Here is a 17401-nt window from a genome sequence, read left to right on the forward strand (position 1 = left end):
ATTATTGTTCCTATTCTTTTTTCAATTCTGTAGAGATTTTGCATATTTTTATGAACCATGTATAATCCCAGAATATCTTCGGGGACAACGAGAGGAATTTGAAGCTGTATATGACATTTCAAATAGTAACAGCTATCGAAGACTTTTGGATGATAATCCAGATCAAACCTGTGAAAGTTTATATGAGTACGTATACATTTCTGTGCTTAGCAGTTTAAAAGTCTTACTGTTTTAGCTGAAATGCATATAAATTCTGTATCATTGTGTTAGAAAATTAAAATTATACTATTTCCAGACAGAAATGACAGAAGTAGTTGGGAATAAAGTATCTTTGATTCCCAGTATAGAAGTAATTGACAATTACGAACAGTAGGAAAGCTCTAATTTTGGACCACTGCAGGAAAACTGAGGCCTTGCACTTAAGAATGTGCTTGCAAGTAATAAAGGAAAACTGTCAAATGGCACACTGTAGTTTTGCTTTGAAACAGTGAGCAGGATGGCATTTCTGACATCTGAAGATGTAATTTATCTGTTCATGTCATTGGTACTCACAGTAGTCATTCTGAAATGTCAAAGGCATGTAACAGCACAGAGATGATGTCTCAATGCAGTTTATTGACAGCATATTTTATGTATCTGTTATCTAATGGCAACTAACAGATTTTGCCTATACAGTCTATTTCTTATTTTGATCCTTTCAATTCTCAGTTAACTGTGGTGTGTACATTTTCTGCAATAATGCCTCACATAAATAGCATTTGCTTTTCGGAGACAAAAATGTTACGTACAACATCCTACTTAAAAACATACTGTATTAAGGCCAGAATTTGAGTTCTTATGGTCTGTTGCAGGTATGTACATAAAAGTGTGTTTTCAGTTAGTTGCAGGTTTCTGAGTAAGATGTGGACAAGTAAAAGAATTACAGAAAATTTTGTATGAGAAAACTTTGATTAACAATTACAACTTTTTTTTAAGCTATTTCTCTCAAATACTGGAAGAACATGGTCCTATGGAAATTAATAATAAATTGCTAACTGGGGAGTACGAACATTTCCCTGAAGAAGCTCGAAAGATTGTAGAAGATGAAGGTGGTCTGAAATCTTTTCTTCTGAAATCCTGTCGTTTCGTTATGGTGGATAATGTTATTAGCTTAATAAAGCATGAAGTTCTTATAAAAGAAAATATAAACAGAAATGAGACTGAAGATAATGAAGAAGAAAATTATATTGTCTGTGACGTGCAAGAAAATCCTTTCCAGAACAAGCTACAGCTAAATCCAGCTGCTAAGGAATTCAAACCCCTGTCTTATCCTGAGCAACCTCATATATCAACATCTCCTGACATAACAGTAGCAAGCTATGACACTCCACAGTATTTGCCCTGTTCTTTACCGACTTCATATCAATCAGTACTTAGTCAGAATATTGCTACCGTAGAAAATAGGTCGTCTTTTTCTGAAGTTTTACTAGAATGCTTTGATTCTGAAAATCTCGATATGTTCTTGCCTCAGCCTTCCTGGGGTTATCGATGTGAAAGAATATCACCAATGACTTCTCAAATGCCTCTCATTTCAAATGTTGCCGAGCAACCTAGTTATATTTATGCTGACCATGTAGCTCATTGGGATAATGATGAATCAGCTATTTCAGACAGAAAATGTGTCTGCAGCAGTTTAACAGCAACTGAAACACAACCATACAAAGACCCTCAGTGCCTGTTGGTGAACTCGGATAACTCATTTTATGAGGACAGTTTTGCTGTTGCAAATAGCACAAATGAAGCTGAATGTTGTATACAGGTGACTAAGAAGGAAAAAGCAAGCAGAAGTATACCTCTAATGAAAAACAATCCTCATACAAGGATGATAGCTGTTCAGGTAAGAGATTAAAATGGAACCATTATTTGAGAGCTTTTAAGTGACAAAAGATAGTGTTGAGCACCTTGTGTTAGGTTCTTCTGCTGTGCAAAGTGCAACACCTTTTGGGATGATTTCTTTATGTATTCCCAGAGTCGAATGTTGTGTAGAGTTTCAAGAGGAAACATGCAAGTAGTACTTCAAGCTACCCAAATGTAAGGGGTATTAACAATAGTTAATTGTTTACTCTACTATTTATCTCTCAGAAAAGGCCACAAGTTGGAAAATACTGAGGTGTTTATCAGACTAGGAGCTTCCTTAGAATTTTCATTTTAAATTGCTGATGCTTTTTTTTCAATTATTCTTGGTTTTCATTTGTAATTCTTTAGAGACAGTCTGAATTTTGTTCTGCCTGAAGTTTTGAGAGATTTTTTTGACCCAGGGTCAAGGGAGGGAACTGGTGCACACAAGTGAAAACGTTGTTTTAGAGGTTAGGGAAAGTGCTTCTGTGTCATCTTTTTTCATTTTGTTCAGTGATTTGTTTTAACTTGTACAGTATTTGAGGGTTTAGACGGTTTGTAGATTCTAACCATTGCTGGCTGATGCTTACCTCTTGGTTCACAGGGGTTGCCCAGCTGTAGGGTGAGTTCAAGGGCAAACTCCCTTCACCTTACTTTTTCCTCCTGAAGAAGGGAAACAACAACAAAACAAGAAGTTTCTCCTACAGGCACAGGAAGCATTGCTGAACACCCTTAAAGGGGCACAGCATGCAGCTGACCAGAAGAGGGACCAAAACATTTACTTATTAATGCACCCCAAGGGTTAACCAGCATGGACGACTCATGAAAATGCACTTAAAGTAACAGAGGGAGACAGTGATCGCATGCAAAAGTTACAGACAACAGTTCAGGCTAAGAAGCTAGGTTTTCAGAGTTAGAGATACGGCAGTTTCACATTTCGTTTGTGTGACAGATTATACAAGATGCTCGAGGAACTACTGCAGAGAAGTTCCTAATCTTCTTTCCTTTCTCCATAAGGGAGGAATAACTGTTTATAGCTGTAAGATAAAATAATCATCTTTTTATTATTGCTTTCTAAATTACGAAAATGTTAACATGTTTCATTGCTTTGTTTTTTTGTTTTTGTTTTTTCATTTTTTTTTTTCCCAAAGCTTGTTATGTGTACATTTCTTTGCTTTAAGTCTTTCCCAAGCAGTTACTGTAAGCTGTTTTCCTTTTGGCTGACGTAAAAAGTGATTTCTGTTTGGTTCCTGAGCACATGTAATGAATTGTTAATAGAAAAGGCAATGGTTTTCAATTTAGGGAATTCTGGTTAGCAGAGTTCAAAAGGTCACAATGCACAGAGGTGTTTCTGTTGGCAAAAGTGTGGGAGAGCAAGGCATTTAACATCCGACTGTGTTTTTTAATAGTGTATTACAGTGGTAACATAAACTGAATCTTCAGTATGTTGCAAGATTAGATTTTAAACTTAATTTTTTTCAGTAGGTCCTTGATGTGATATTGGAGGAAAACAAGCAGGGATTCTGGTCATTGAGTGTAGTCCTTTTTAAGTAGAGGCACTTGTGTCACAGATCTTGAGTTTAGGACAAGCCACAAAACACAACTGCTCTGTGAGTTATGAGACACTGGTTTTGCCAGTCTTAAGTTTGCAGATGTATAGAGCACAGCTGTGTTTAAAGACAGAATGAACTATCCCCAATATAAATGCTTCACGGTCAATTAAACTAGGAAAAGATCAGGAAAAATGTGCTTTCATTATAGCTTGAATTCAATTTTGGGAACATTTGCATAATTTCTTGTTACATTGTAGATAGACCTATTTCATGATGTAGGTGGATTCACGTAATTGTAGGTTAGGTACAAAGGCTCCAAAAACAGAGCTGGCATAGTAGTTGAATACGTAAACAGGAGATTTTTCTCATCAATTAATGATTCTTTATATTCTAGGTGAATCATGAAGTAGCTGATAGGGAAACTAATACCTTGCCTTTTCATCCATTTGAAATGCAACAAGTAAGTTACCTGTATATTTGTTCATATTTCTCATGAAGGAGTTTAAAGGAGTGCCCAAACATTTAGGAGTGTGAAGATGAAGGCTATCTTAAAATAAGATGTTGTAACAGATACTTCTGATTTTGAGTTTTTTTTTCCCACCCTTCCTGTTGGACCATAATCTGTAACGTCCTTCTTCCAAACCTCATGTAGGCCCACAAAAAGGAGGCTGTAGTTGTTCATATGTTGGAATATGTTTTAGAGGAAATTGAGTATTTCCTCCCCAAAAACCTTGAGGTTTGATTTAAATATTCCATTGGAGCATGCATGCAGCTCAGACTGATGTTAATGGCAGTCCTATGTCCGTATCAGGAGATGAGTGAGAAAACACGGCCTTCTCTTCATATTCCATTCTTGTCAAACATTAATGTTCATTTCTGTTATACAGAAAACAACTCCCCCAACAAAAAATACAACAAAAACACACTAAAAACCGTCAACTGACAGCAGACTGACTCTTTTGAATGTTTGCTGCCCTGTGGATAATGGCTGTTGATTTATTTTCTATAACTTATTTTCAGGGAGATATTCTACGTATGGAAAAAGAGCATCAGGTATTAAAAGAACAACTTAAAGAAGCACAGGAAAAATATGAACAGTTACAAAGCCGAAGCTCAGAAGAAATCAGTGTTTTAAAAGAGCTGATAAAAAAAAGTGTTGAAGAGACAGAGGTAATATTTTTATCCATGCGGCAGCGGGGTTAGGAAAGACAAACTGCAGTGGTTCACAATATTGGTTGTGATAGGTCAACACTTCTTCTGAAACTGGAATGGTAGTCCTCATTGCTGTGAAGTCTTAACAGATCTGAAAATCTGTGTGGCATCTTCCTCAGAACACATTTAAATGAACACATAGGTTATTGGTTGTCTCCATCTAGTGGATAGGTACTGGCTTTGATTCAACCCAAAAAGAAAAAAGCACGATGCTATTGACTCTTTCCCTCTTCTTGAGGAGAGGGGGTTCAAGTGGTCAGTGTTTTGATTTGCTGGGATGGCTAACGGGCTTTTCCAGACATTCTCCTTGAAATTGTGTGGGAGAAAGAGTAGTCTCCAGGCATCACCATCAGCCTATTATCACTTCGATTTTACAGTTAAAGCCAAATGTGCTACAGGCTACTCATTTGTCTGCATTTTAAAGGGAATTTTTCAATTAAAAATAAATAAAGCAGGTGAGACCAAAGCCATTCTCCCTACCACCTCACTTTATTCTTTAGTAAGATCTTTAAATAAGGGGCCTGTCATTCAATCTCTAACGTTTTTTTCTTCCTTTCATTTGTGTATTGGAGTAAATTCCTGTACTGCATCTTGGGAGGTCCTGAATTCTAGCTTTAACATTCACAGAATCATAGAATGGTTTCGGTTGGAAGGGTTCCAACCCCTGCCATGGGCAGGGACACCTCCCACCAGTCCAGGCTGCCCAAAGCCCCATCCAGCCTGGCCTTGAACACTTCCAGGGATGGGACATCCACAACTTCTCTGGGCAAGCAGTTCTAGGGCCTCACCACCCTCGTAGTAAAGAATTTCTTCCTTATATCTGATCTAAATCTACCCTCTTTTAGTTTAAAACCATTCCTCCTTGTCCTATCACTATACCCCCTGACAAAGAGTCCCTCCCCAGCTTCCCTGCAGGCCCCCTTTAGGTATTGGAAGGCCACTGTAAAGTCTCCCCGGAGCCTTCTCTTCTTCTCTTCTCCAGGCTGAACCTGATGTCATCCTTTCCCTCCAGCGTGTCGACCGTACCACACAGCTTGGTGTATTCAGCAAACTTGCTGAGGGTGCACTCCATCAAGTTGCATTTGCAGATGAGTGGAGTTAAGCATTAATGAGTATGCTGCCTGTTCTAAACACCCGGCCTAAAAGTACATTAACCACTAAATAAAATTCTGTTGTCGTAAATGTTGCTGGCTAAGGTTTTGATCATGTGTCTGCAAGTTGCTCTAACTTGCATTTTAATAAAGTACTCTTTATAGTAATGATGTTTTCTTATTTTTTGCTTTTAGGTATCAAAGAATGAACTAGAGTGGCTTAATCAAGATTTAGAAATAAAAGTAAAAAAATGGCAACAGGAGAAAAAAGAAAATCAAGAGAACTTAAAAGCAGTAAGGAACACCGTCAAAAAGCATGTGGATACTAATGATAGGTACCAATTTTGAATACAGATTTACATCTGTAGATCTCTATTTTTGTCCCTTTGCTTGATTTTTGTTTGTTATAAAGTAAGTACAGTTATTTCTGACAGTCTATGGTAAGTTTCAGTATTTACTGATTTTATAAATGAGAATTCAAACGTCTTGCCCTGATAATATCATTAGGGCAAGAAAATGAGTTAAATGCAGATCTTGGTTAGAGCTGGTATCAATAGGACCTGCATGTAGTTATTTAACCTAATTAGTAAATACTACTTCTTCACTGTTTAACATTTTTGAGTGTTCCAGAATCCTTTAGTTTGGCACTGCTTGCATACTTTTCTACTTCATGATTTACCATTTTTTCCTCGGTGTGCTCCTCTACAGCAGTATGATGAGCCTTAAAGTTTTATTTTTTTGTTCCTCTTCCTCACATACAATCAACCCAACTGAACTCTGCTCTGCATCTTTATTTCTTACGCACTTTTAACCTGTACTGCCACAGAGCATATCTGAAGGTTAACTAGGGATGCACATTACCTTCTTTTCTAGTCTTGTCCCCTACTTGTCAGATTAAAGTAAATCTGCAAGAACCACATAGCTGCATGTATCGTGTGTTGTTTTTGTTTTTTTTTAAACCCCTTATCCAACCTAAAACAGAAGTCTGCAGGGCTTCCCATGGACCTTAGATCAGTTATATCCCGTCATGGCCTGGTGTGCAGCAATCCCAGGTATTCCCCTGACAATTAGTTTTCCTGGCTATGAAGGAATAAGAAACAGCTTCAGTCAACCTTCTACTATAGTCATAGAGCATCTAGGAAATTACGTCACTGACACACTGAAAAAATAAATCCAGTGTCACCTGACACAGTACAGTAAGTAGCTTTTCCCAGAACATTTTAAGAACTTCATCAATCTTTAAGTAGTCTAATCATTGGCTGCATAACTAGCTAGAAGCTTTTTCACACTAATAGGCTGGAATATGCATGTCTGCTTTAGTATTTTGTTGTGTTATTGTAAGCATTTTAAAATAGCTGTCAGAAAACTGATGAAACTGACTTATAGTAATGATTTTTCTAATCAGACTTGACAATTCCTACTATATTTTTAATGTTCTCTGTCAGTTTTCAGACTTAAGAAGGCTTCTGTCCTTGAATGCTGTTTTCTTATCTTTAGTATGAATAGTTCGAGCCAAATCTTTCTTGAAAAATTATCAGCTTGCACTTATATTAATTATTTGCTGCTTAATTAAGAATACATTTAAATGCACTTACAGTATTAAACAACATACAAAATGTATAGACTGTCACTACTGCGTAGTTATCACTGTGATTATAGAGGAACGTGTAATGTGTTTGGTGAACATTTTTCAGAATAAGCTTAATAAATATTTGATTACTCTAGGTATTCAAAGACCATTGATGAGAAGGAGAAGCAGTATAACATATATTTCAATACATGTCTTGAGACCAGGTAAAACTCTTGTAAAACTCTCAGCAATATTTGTATTTTTCTACTGACTTGTCATTATTGGAGTTGTATGTTTCATTCTGGGTGAAAAATTAGAAAAAATGAGCACTTTAGCCTGTATCTCTTATTTTCAGTTAGTTTACTTTTACTTAATATAAGTAAATATTACTTTCTTTTAATTATTTAGAATAATTCAAAGCTGGCTTTTCAAAATACTGTCATATATTTCTCTTGATTATATGATACGGTATTTTAGGATACATTAGTAGTTGGGTGCTCTACATACATACTAAACTGTCATATGCAGCTTTGGATCCTCACATACTTGTAATTCTAAGTGTACATAAAGTTATCTGAACACTTTCTAAAAGTTGTTCATTTGCGCTTAGATGGAATTCAAGGTTTCATTTATACGTTCTTCATATATGTGAACAGGCTTTGAACAGTCAAACTTGCATGTCTGCAGTAGTTAAGCCCCAATAAACTTTTTACATTGCACAGTGAAATTTGGTTAAGAAATCCCAAAGTTATGTCCATGGAGGCAGCAGTATGGCTACAAGAACATGATACTATGCCCAAAGGCACAAGCTGTACAACATAAATGAAGATACATGGTTCTGAGGAAAAGACAAGTAATAGCTGAAGAAAACCTCTAGAAAGTACTACTGTTGTAAATGTTACTCAAATCTTTAACCTCTTTCTGTTTTGCAGCAATAAACTTGCTAATGAGAAGGTAAAATTGGAAGAACTTATAAAAAAGAGTCAAGATGACTACCAGGAACATATGAAAAGAGCTGTTAAAGCAGAGGTACAAACAAAAACCCTAAAACGCTTCTGTTACAGCCTGAATCATTTGCATTGATGGGTGGGGAAGATTAGTCTTAACTAACATTTTCCCTTAAAGTAGCATCTAAGACTTTTTATAAGAATATATTAAAAGTGTTGATCAAATATCGACAACTGCTGTTCAGGATGTTATCTAGGAAAACTTAGCAAATCATCACGGTGGATTATTATTGACCAGTATTAAAAGTGCACAGAATATGGGGCATCTGTTATAGCCCCAAACAAAATTCAGCTAAGTAATTCAGTTTCTTACCTGCTTTATGAATAAATTCCATTAGTAGGAATTAACCATAGGAAGATACAGATTCCTGTTCAAAATTAAGTCATGCTTAGTGAATGTATAGCTAATTCTTTCTTGGGCAGAATTAGAGAGCAATTTCAGTATTTTGCTAAATGGAGATTACTGATCAAGATTTTTGCTAAAATAGTGTTTTATATTGGAAATGCTTTAAGTATCATGAACAATCCTTTTTTCTTAGGAAAGGCTTGAAAACTGTCTTAACCTGCAGTGGGATTTTATGAAAAAGATTAGACTGTTTGTTCCTGTTGGTCTTCAACCATGCAGTATTTAAAAGAGCGCCTTATTGCCTTAAAATATGTGCATGCACCTTTTTGATAAGGTGCAAAGGGAACACACATGGATGCTTTCTACAGTCAGCTGAAGTGAATATAACCTAGTTATCCTCCTAAACGCCTGCCAGTGCCCTTAATTCTACTTGAAATTCCTCACCATAGGAGCAGTGCGTGAGTGTATGTTGTGCTCTGTATCATCAAATTACTGTTTAAGGTGATTCTAGGCTTTATTCCTTGTGTTATAGCAGTGCTTTTATTGCAATCCTTTTTTAAGCAATTATTTTGTTACAGATATCAGTACTCAAAAACTGGAAAAAAACTGAAGTATACAAGCTAAATGCCATAGCTGCCAATGCAGACAGAAATCTCAAGATGCTGAAGTCATTAAGCAGGTATGGAGAGTTTACACTAGTAATTTCAGTACTACTAGTTGCTAAACAAAAGTAATTAGCAGATGTTTAGTCATGATCTGTTAACTAGACAAGTCAATTTTTCTCACAAAGTGATGGCTGCCTGAAAGGTATGCAGTAGTTAAATGCAACTTCTCTGAAGTTGATTTTCTTTTTTAGTCTTATGTCATTAACATGTGAAATATTTAAGCAGCAGCAGCAAACTTCTTGTCTTACTCTTTCTTAGCCTGGGAAGGTTAGGATACTGGGAACATTCCAGTTACTCCTGCCCAGTATCACTAGGGAGGGGGCTGCAATGTAAATAAAGAGGAGGTGAAACAAAACTGGCATATGACAAGATTGTTGCCTTCCTTACAAGGAACTAACTTAGTCCTTTTGAGTTACTTCTTTAAAAATATATGCCATATTCCCTCTCCCGGTAGAAGTTGCCCATACAGGAAGGAACTGTTGTATTAAAACCATTGGTCTTAGGCAAAAATAATGGAATAGAATAGAATATTTTGGCTGGAGGGGACCTACAACTATCCTCAAGTCCAACTGTCTGAGCACCTCAGGGCTTACGAAGTTAAAATGTGTTATTGAGGGCATTGTCCAAATGTCTCTTGAACACTGACAGACATGGGGCATCAACTGCCCCTCTAGGAAGCGCGTTCCAGTGTTTGACCACCCTCACAGTAAAGATATGTTTCCTAATGTCCAGCTTTAACCTCCCCTGGAGCAGCTTTGTGCCATTCCCACGTGTCCTGTCATCAGTGACCAGGGAGCAGAGGTCAGCACCTCACTCTCCACTTCTCCTCCTCAGGGACTTGCAGAGCAATGAGGTCGCCTCTCAGCCTTTTTTTTTTTTTTCCCCATAATAGACAAACTAATGGGAATGCTGGAGTTTAATTGAAAATCTTCATTATTTCAGCAGCTCGGCTTCAGCACTTCCTGAGTTGAAGTCACAGATCGATTCTTGGGAAATATTTATCTCAAATATAAAGAAACAAATGGAAAAAGTAGAGGTAAGTCTTAATTTCTCATAACAACACATAAAAAGAAATCTGGAGATTAAAAAGAATAAATAAAATTGCATTCCTTTTTTAAAACACTAGTGTCTTCTCCAAATACTCATCTGCAGTTTTTTAATGACGAAAGAAAGCTTCGGTTATAAGGCCTGATTATTAAATATAGTTAGGTTACAATGACTATCTTCAGTTTCATAAAGGCAAAATTCTTTCCTTTGCATATGTTGCTTAAAGATTGGATTGCAGAATAACGAGTCTGTAATCTCAGTTCTTTTGTATTTTTTGAACTTTAAATGTCCATGCAACTTCTTTAAAAACAAGGCAGAACTGTCTGCTAAGAGAAGCTGAATACATTGTTAATATGTTAACATGTAATAATGTTAACATATAACACTTAATATGTAACATATGTTAAGTTTTAAAAACTAGAAAATGCTTCACAAGCCCTTTCAAACATTAATGCAAGTCCTTCAATAGAGAGTTACGTTACTACACCAAATGGTAGCCTTATGTCTCCATGTGAAAGACCTGATAGCTTTGTTGTTTTGCAAAGGTGTTAATGCCATTATTAATGTTGTTAATGCTATTTTAAGTAACAAAAGAGCTTTAGCTAATGCTAATTTGGAGAATTTATTTTCCTTCTGCAGGTTGGGTATGAAGAAAAAATTCAGATGGTGAAAAACGGTGTACGAAATTGCCTCACCAAAATAGAAGCTGTGGATCTGTCATCTCCTCCCAGTGTCCTAGTATGTATCTTACATTTGATAGTGGTGTGTTAAGAAATTCTTTAGGTTTGTACCCAGCATGGCTGTCTGTTACAGAATGTGTACATAAAGAACTTGAATACGTAGCCTTGAACACAAACTAATCTACGCCTCTCCGTATGCCCAGGAAAAGGTGACTGCAGATTAACAGGATAACATCCAGTGACAAATTCCAAAGTCCTTTTTAGAGGCTTAAGCTATTTAAAGTTGATGCTAAAATGCTTCCCATTTTCTTGTACGTCATGACTTTACACCAAAATCCACAGGGACAAAGACCCATTACACCAACACATATAATTGATGATGGATACCAAAATTAACTTCCAGTTGTATCTGTTAGGAACTAGATGCAGTGTCAGCCATTTATAGAAATTAACCTGCAGTAACTACGGCCCAGACAAATAGTATTAACAACACTTTCTTATGGGTTAGAAGTTCCACAAATGCTTTGCTCAAACCTTGTCAGTTACTTTCTAACTATGCATGATTGTTCCTGGTACAAGGACAATGTCAGTGTAAGTCACTACTCCTTCAGCTATTCATCACCATGCTGGTGGGGGGACACGTGGCGATGCTGAAATACTTGGAGCCAAGCTAGCTGAAGTGATGATGCCAAAAACCTGAATGTTGCTGTTCACTGAGAGTAAAATTGAAATTAGGGCACAGAGCTGATGTCCAGCCATGAAGACAAATAGTATTCAAAAATCACTATACCTGGGTCAGTTTGGAGTAAGGAAATAAGGGTTCAGTCAAGAACCCTTCAGGACAGGGGAGTTAAATGACCTGCTAAGTAAAATGCTCATAGTATATTTATAAATGAAATCCCTAAATGCATCAAGGATGCCACAAAAGAAACTTCCTCTAAAAAGTATATTCTCTGCCGAAAGTCGTGTATTTTTTTCTTTCCTTTGTTTTCGGTTTAATTTGGATCTAATTCTCTCTTCTAATACTGTAGTATATTTATGATTGTTACTACAATTTTTCTGGACTTGTACAAATAATGGTTACCTTTACATTCTCCTGCATACTATTTCTTCCCAATTATTTCCAGGTATTTTTTTTCTCCTTATTGGCACAGAACTCTTAGGAATATTGTAGATATTCTTAGTTACCTAAGTTATATCCTTAGGTTGCCGTCAGTTTAGAGGCTGGGGAGCAGAGTGACTTTTGATCCTTTTGTTCTTCATTTGGTATCTGGTTTTACTGCAGTAATGCAGGAGTAACTAATTAGAAAAGGTATCTGTAGTTCTTTCAGCTTCATGAAGACTTTCATAGGCAAATGCTGAATCCAAATGAAAAAGACTTGATGAAAACTATTTTTCTCCTTGGCTGTTTAATTCTTTCTGTAATTCTTACAAATTTTGAATCAAGTGATACAAAAACATCATTTGATAAAGCTTAAAAACTCTGTAAGGATCTACAAAAATAAACCTAAAGCTTTGTCCTAAGGAATGTGAAAACTTGTAAAAATCTAAATGGGCTAAAATTGAGATTAGACTGTTCTACTATGTAATGTTTTAGGTCAAGCTGACTTTTCATATCTCTGTTGGCAAAGCTAAGCTGGTTACATACAGATTTTAAAAAATCACGTTCCCAAGCAAATTTTCGGTCTCTGGCTTTTTGTAGACTAGTAGCTTATGCCAAAATTTACTTTCAGTTATTTCTTCTCGTTCTCCTAAGGAGATGATCCTTTTCTGTTAAAGGTGGTTATGGGCATACACCTGTATTGAGAGGATAAAGTATCACTTCAAAAAGTGATTAAAGTATTAAATTAAAGGACACTCTGAATAAGGACCAGCAGGTTTAATCTGACTATGTGTAAATGTAGAATTTTAGTTCTGTGTGCTAGAAGGCAGCCAGCTGCCTTAGAGCCGTCAAGTTCTGAAACAACAGCAGTGATGGGGCCAAACAACCTATTTCAAGGAGTTCTTTCCATTTATGGAAGAGAGTTGTTAGTTCAAAGAGAAATCTTCCTGGATTATGTCAACTCCAAGTTCTTGAGGGTGATGATTATAGCTGATGTGTTTGGTTTTAAAATAAGTAAATGTTACACTGGATTACATATAGATTATATCATCAGTTAAAAGCAACGAATTTTGCATTTTCAAATTGATGGCACTTATTTTAAAGCAGTAGCTTCTACCACCAACTTCAAACTACACTTCTTTAAAACTTAAAGCTGTCCAACAGCCATTCATTCTTTAGAAAGCCCAGAATAAGTAAAAGTAACAGCTGTAATTAACGCATGTATACTGCCCTATTTAATCCTGTTGCAAACAGGTTGTCTGTATGTAGTACTTATTAAAGAGCACCTTTGTGTGATATTTTTACCTTGGTATAACAAGTTAAGATACATTGATAAGACTTTTCAGTTCCTTCTCATGGCCAAAACGTAGCAAAGTTCATGCTGCAAATGCTCGAGAGTTCTGCTCGACTTATTTTAATTACTATTTTTCTTGTGGGATCTGTTTATTTCCTAGAGAAAACAAAGCAGACTGGCTATCAGTGATCCAGCTGTTGTCATGTATTCCTCTGCATCTGCACAACCTAACTTACTTCCAGCATTTTCAAGTTCTGAAGATCAACGTCCAACAACTGCTTCATTTAATACACAGGCTGGTGTGAAGCTAGCACACGCAAATTCAAAGTCTCATTCTGCAAGTGATGGAGCAGTGAAAAAACATTCCAAACCTCTGGAAGGATCGTATGCCGATAAAGTTTCATTAACTTGTCCATCAAGGATTTCTGGAAGTAATACTCAGAATATCCAACCAAACCAATCCCACCACGATGATTCAGCTATACATACGAGGCCCCCTGGAATTCCAAACAACGCATTGCCTCCAGAAACATTTGAAAATATTATTGCACATCTACAAACTATATTTCCAGGCTACAGCAGGTATTTTTTAATGTGTACAATGTTGTGGTGGGCAATAAAAATTCTAATCGTCCCATGATAAAAGTACAAGAAGAATTGATTTGTTAGTAGATGGTTCCTATTTCATAGGACGACTTTTCTTAAAGCATTAGTTTCTTTCCCTTGTTCAGTGAGACATTCCTTAAGGCAGCAGACCTACAGAGTTGACTCAATGTGGTTCTCACTTAGAAGCACCAGCAAATAGAACTAGTAGTATTTTATTTTTATGATTTAAGGTAGCTAGATCCTAGTTATTGAGAGGTGTTGGAAGCAGGTGCTTGCTGTAGTTCATCTGAGAAGTTGGTTAGTTTAGTTAATGGAGCAGTAGGCTCTCCTGCTGTGAATCAAACGTGGAAAATAGTGTTTTCTAATACCGTGATTATGCCTATAATAGCCACAGTATTACTAATTGCTAATTATGTCATTTTTATTTCAGTTCAACCTTTACCAAGTTCATAAAAGATGTACAGAGAAGAAATGGGAATACATTGTTAAGCTTGAGCTCCACTGAAATTCTAAGAAGAGTGACAGATCTCATTCTGGACCAGCAAAATAAGGTACTGTTGTAGTTGCTGCCATTTCTGCTGTGCGCCTCTGACGGTGGAAATAACGCAGCACATTCCAGAAGAGACCGCACGTTTTTCTTTGCTGTCAGGCTCTGAACTGTGAACTTGCTCAAAATTCTTATCCAATACCTGCCTAGGCATCAGCTTCAGCAGGGAGACCTGTGAAGTCGGTATCCTCTGCTTCACCAGGACAGACTGGGACTCGGAGTCAGGAAGTATCTGCAGAAGAAAATGTACCTAGCCCACCCAAGGCAAGACCTGTGCACAAAAATGCCTCGAGTCAAAATACATATCCAGCTCAGCCAAATCTCCAGCCATGGGGAAACGTTGGAGCAATGCCTAAATCTAAGTGGAAAAAAATAGACTCCACAGTAAGTTCTCCATGATGAATTTCAAATTATTACCCTGTACTTCTTATAAGATGTGAAATAATTAGGTGTATTGCTGGAAAAAATAAGGACTTGTTCATTTTGTGGACAAAACCTTAAATAGACTTGGTTAAAGTTAGTAACATCATTAAATTTTTAGAATTCAATGATTAATTGTTGCTAGCTTTCAAATAACATTTTTTGTATAGGCCTCCAGTGATGATCCTTGCACCATATGTCATGATGAGCTAAGCAGAGACTCATGTGAACTGGAATGTGGGCATCATTTTCACAGAGAGGTGAGGATTCTTATTTGCATCTAAGTGATAAGAATGTTTACTCTTTGTTCAGTTACACAGTTGGTTTACTTTTAGAAAGTTTTTCCCCCTCATCCTCTAGTACCTGAAGTTAAAAACAACAATACATAGTTTTCCTTTATATACTTTGTGCACCAAGACTTGCTAGATACAATCTTACCGTGTTGAAAAGTTTCAAGTTTTAGATCTCAACTAAGGTAGGTGATAATTCATCAGAATGAATTGAAGCTCTTTAAGCTGAACTCTTTGTACCAGACTTGGACTGTTTCCTTAACAATATCTTCCTGTTCTTGCAGTGCATTAGAAAATGGCTAAAGGAACATTCGAGTACCTGCCCTATCTGCCGCAATCATGTTCTGTTACCTGAAGACTTTCCTGAGCTTCCTGCAAGAAAAAAATACGCCTAAATCTTGTTTTATTTAACATGTAATAAGATGTAAAGTGGCTGCAGATAAATAACCATCATGACATGACAAGGAATGGAAACACGATGCCTAGGAAGAGGCTGATCCCTGGTTTTGCTGGAAAGGACAGCAGAACTCATTCTCGTCCAGTATTTAACACTTGGCTGTAAGCCACGAGACACGGGTACTGCCACGGCACCTACAGTATCAAGTTAGTATACTCCAAAATCCAGCACTTCTGGTTCCTGCCTAAATGCGTGCAGCTGATGTAGTTCAGAGGCCAGAATCACACAAAGCTGGTAGGTTTTTTGGCTAAGGGGTTTAAACTACTGTATCTACTTTTCTCAAAGGATGGTTATGCCTATGAACAATTCCTGTAAAAAGTGCGTGTCGGGTCCTTCAGAGCTGATACTACACTGAAAATAAATTCTAATATCAAACAAATAGGTGAGCTGAATGACAGACTAGAACTTGGAACAACCAATCCACTACATTTTCATAGTATAAACAATTATAACTTAACTGCAGGATTCAAATCAGGATTTTTGTGATCATTTTGAATAGGGTTCATACAATTTCAACACCTTTTCCCACATAAATCTACAACTCATAATTCAGGTTGTTTAAATAATGACTTCTAACAATAGTTTGAAGCAAGAAATTTTAAGTATTCGTGTCATTCCTTCTGTTTGTACATCATTGATTTGGAATAATATGACTTAATTTTTTAATGTGAAAATATCTTAAATATCCCTCATAGTTGATCCGATTTGTCTAAATCGGAATTAAAAGATTTTTATTTTTGATGAAGCAATAGAGTGCATTTGTATTCTGTGCGTGAATGCCGGTTTATGAGCAATGTGAGGTACGCAGTACAACAGCTGAAAGAATTGCTACCCTCCTGCTTCAAAAGTCTGAACTTGCCAGAACGAGTACCCTTTTCATTGTAAAAAATTGTTTCAGATGGCCAGAAGACCAGGGCTAGATAGCATACACTGGTACGCTAGATAATGTAAACACACTGAAAATACAGTGAGTATGATTGTTTGGGTACAAGCAGTATTAAGCTGATTATTTGAGATAAGGTAAGTCTAATGGATTATTTGTTTCCCCAAGTGGAGTATGTATACTACAGATGAAGTTTTAAACTATCTTGAGATATGTCAGTACACTAACTGGAACTTGGATCAAAAATAAAATTACTACTGCAGCTGATGTGGTGTTCTTTTAATATTTTTGCTAAGTATGAGTTACTGTTGAGTAAACTACTATTTGCTAGAGGGCTAAGGCACTGTATAGCCAAAGAATTAGGTACTGTGCTGCTCAGCACTACACCACTTGCATCCTTTTCAGCTTCTATTATTTTCTCAGTGGGGAAAATATATATATATATTAATTAGACTTTATCAGCTGTTCACAGAAGCAGCCCAAGTCCTCGCCACTTAGGCCACTCTTTTCAGGGTAGAGGGATCCTTGACCTGCTAGGCAGTGGCAAAGCAGTCCCACAAGCCACGGTCAACTATTTGGTGTTTTCCAAATAGAATATAACTTGGTTTGAGGTAACACAGGTAAGTTGGCTGTGAAAACAGGTAAGGCAACACTTAGTGTTAATGCAGAGTTAATGAACTGATATTTATGAATGTTCATGCTTGTTACCAGCCAATCTTATTTTTTCCCTATACTCACAGCACCGATAGGAGCCCA

General features: G+C 36.7%; 1 protein-coding gene across 7 annotated transcripts in view; it reads left to right on the forward strand.

Moving 5' to 3' along the window:
- TTC3 (tetratricopeptide repeat domain 3) overlaps positions 1–16912 on the forward strand; it is a 64003-nt gene extending 47091 nt beyond the window's left edge. For 6 of the 7 annotated variants that reach the window (XM_066978644.1, XM_066978647.1, XM_066978649.1 and 3 more), the window contains 15 exons: positions 34–186; positions 976–1876; positions 3823–3888; positions 4449–4598; positions 5927–6066; positions 7457–7525; positions 8234–8330; positions 9233–9333; positions 10262–10355; positions 11006–11104; positions 13603–14024; positions 14479–14599; positions 14746–14979; positions 15186–15275; positions 15590–16912. In XM_066978644.1, coding sequence (XP_066834745.1) covers positions 34–186; positions 976–1876; positions 3823–3888; positions 4449–4598; positions 5927–6066; positions 7457–7525; positions 8234–8330; positions 9233–9333; positions 10262–10355; positions 11006–11104; positions 13603–14024; positions 14479–14599; positions 14746–14979; positions 15186–15275; positions 15590–15700 — 2848 coding nt within the window. In that variant the 3' untranslated portion in view covers positions 15701–16912. The remainder of the gene's footprint in view (positions 1–33; positions 187–975; positions 1877–3822; positions 3889–4448; positions 4599–5926; positions 6067–7456; positions 7526–8233; positions 8331–9232; positions 9334–10261; positions 10356–11005; positions 11105–13602; positions 14025–14478; positions 14600–14745; positions 14980–15185; positions 15276–15589) is intronic. The other variant, XM_066978648.1, reaches the window with a different exon arrangement.
- Positions 16913–17401: the final 489 nt, after the last annotated feature.

Source organism: Anser cygnoides, chromosome 1 (genome assembly GCF_040182565.1).
Source record: "Anser cygnoides isolate HZ-2024a breed goose chromosome 1, Taihu_goose_T2T_genome, whole genome shotgun sequence".
NCBI classification, from domain to species: Eukaryota; Metazoa; Chordata; class Aves; order Anseriformes; family Anatidae; genus Anser; species Anser cygnoides.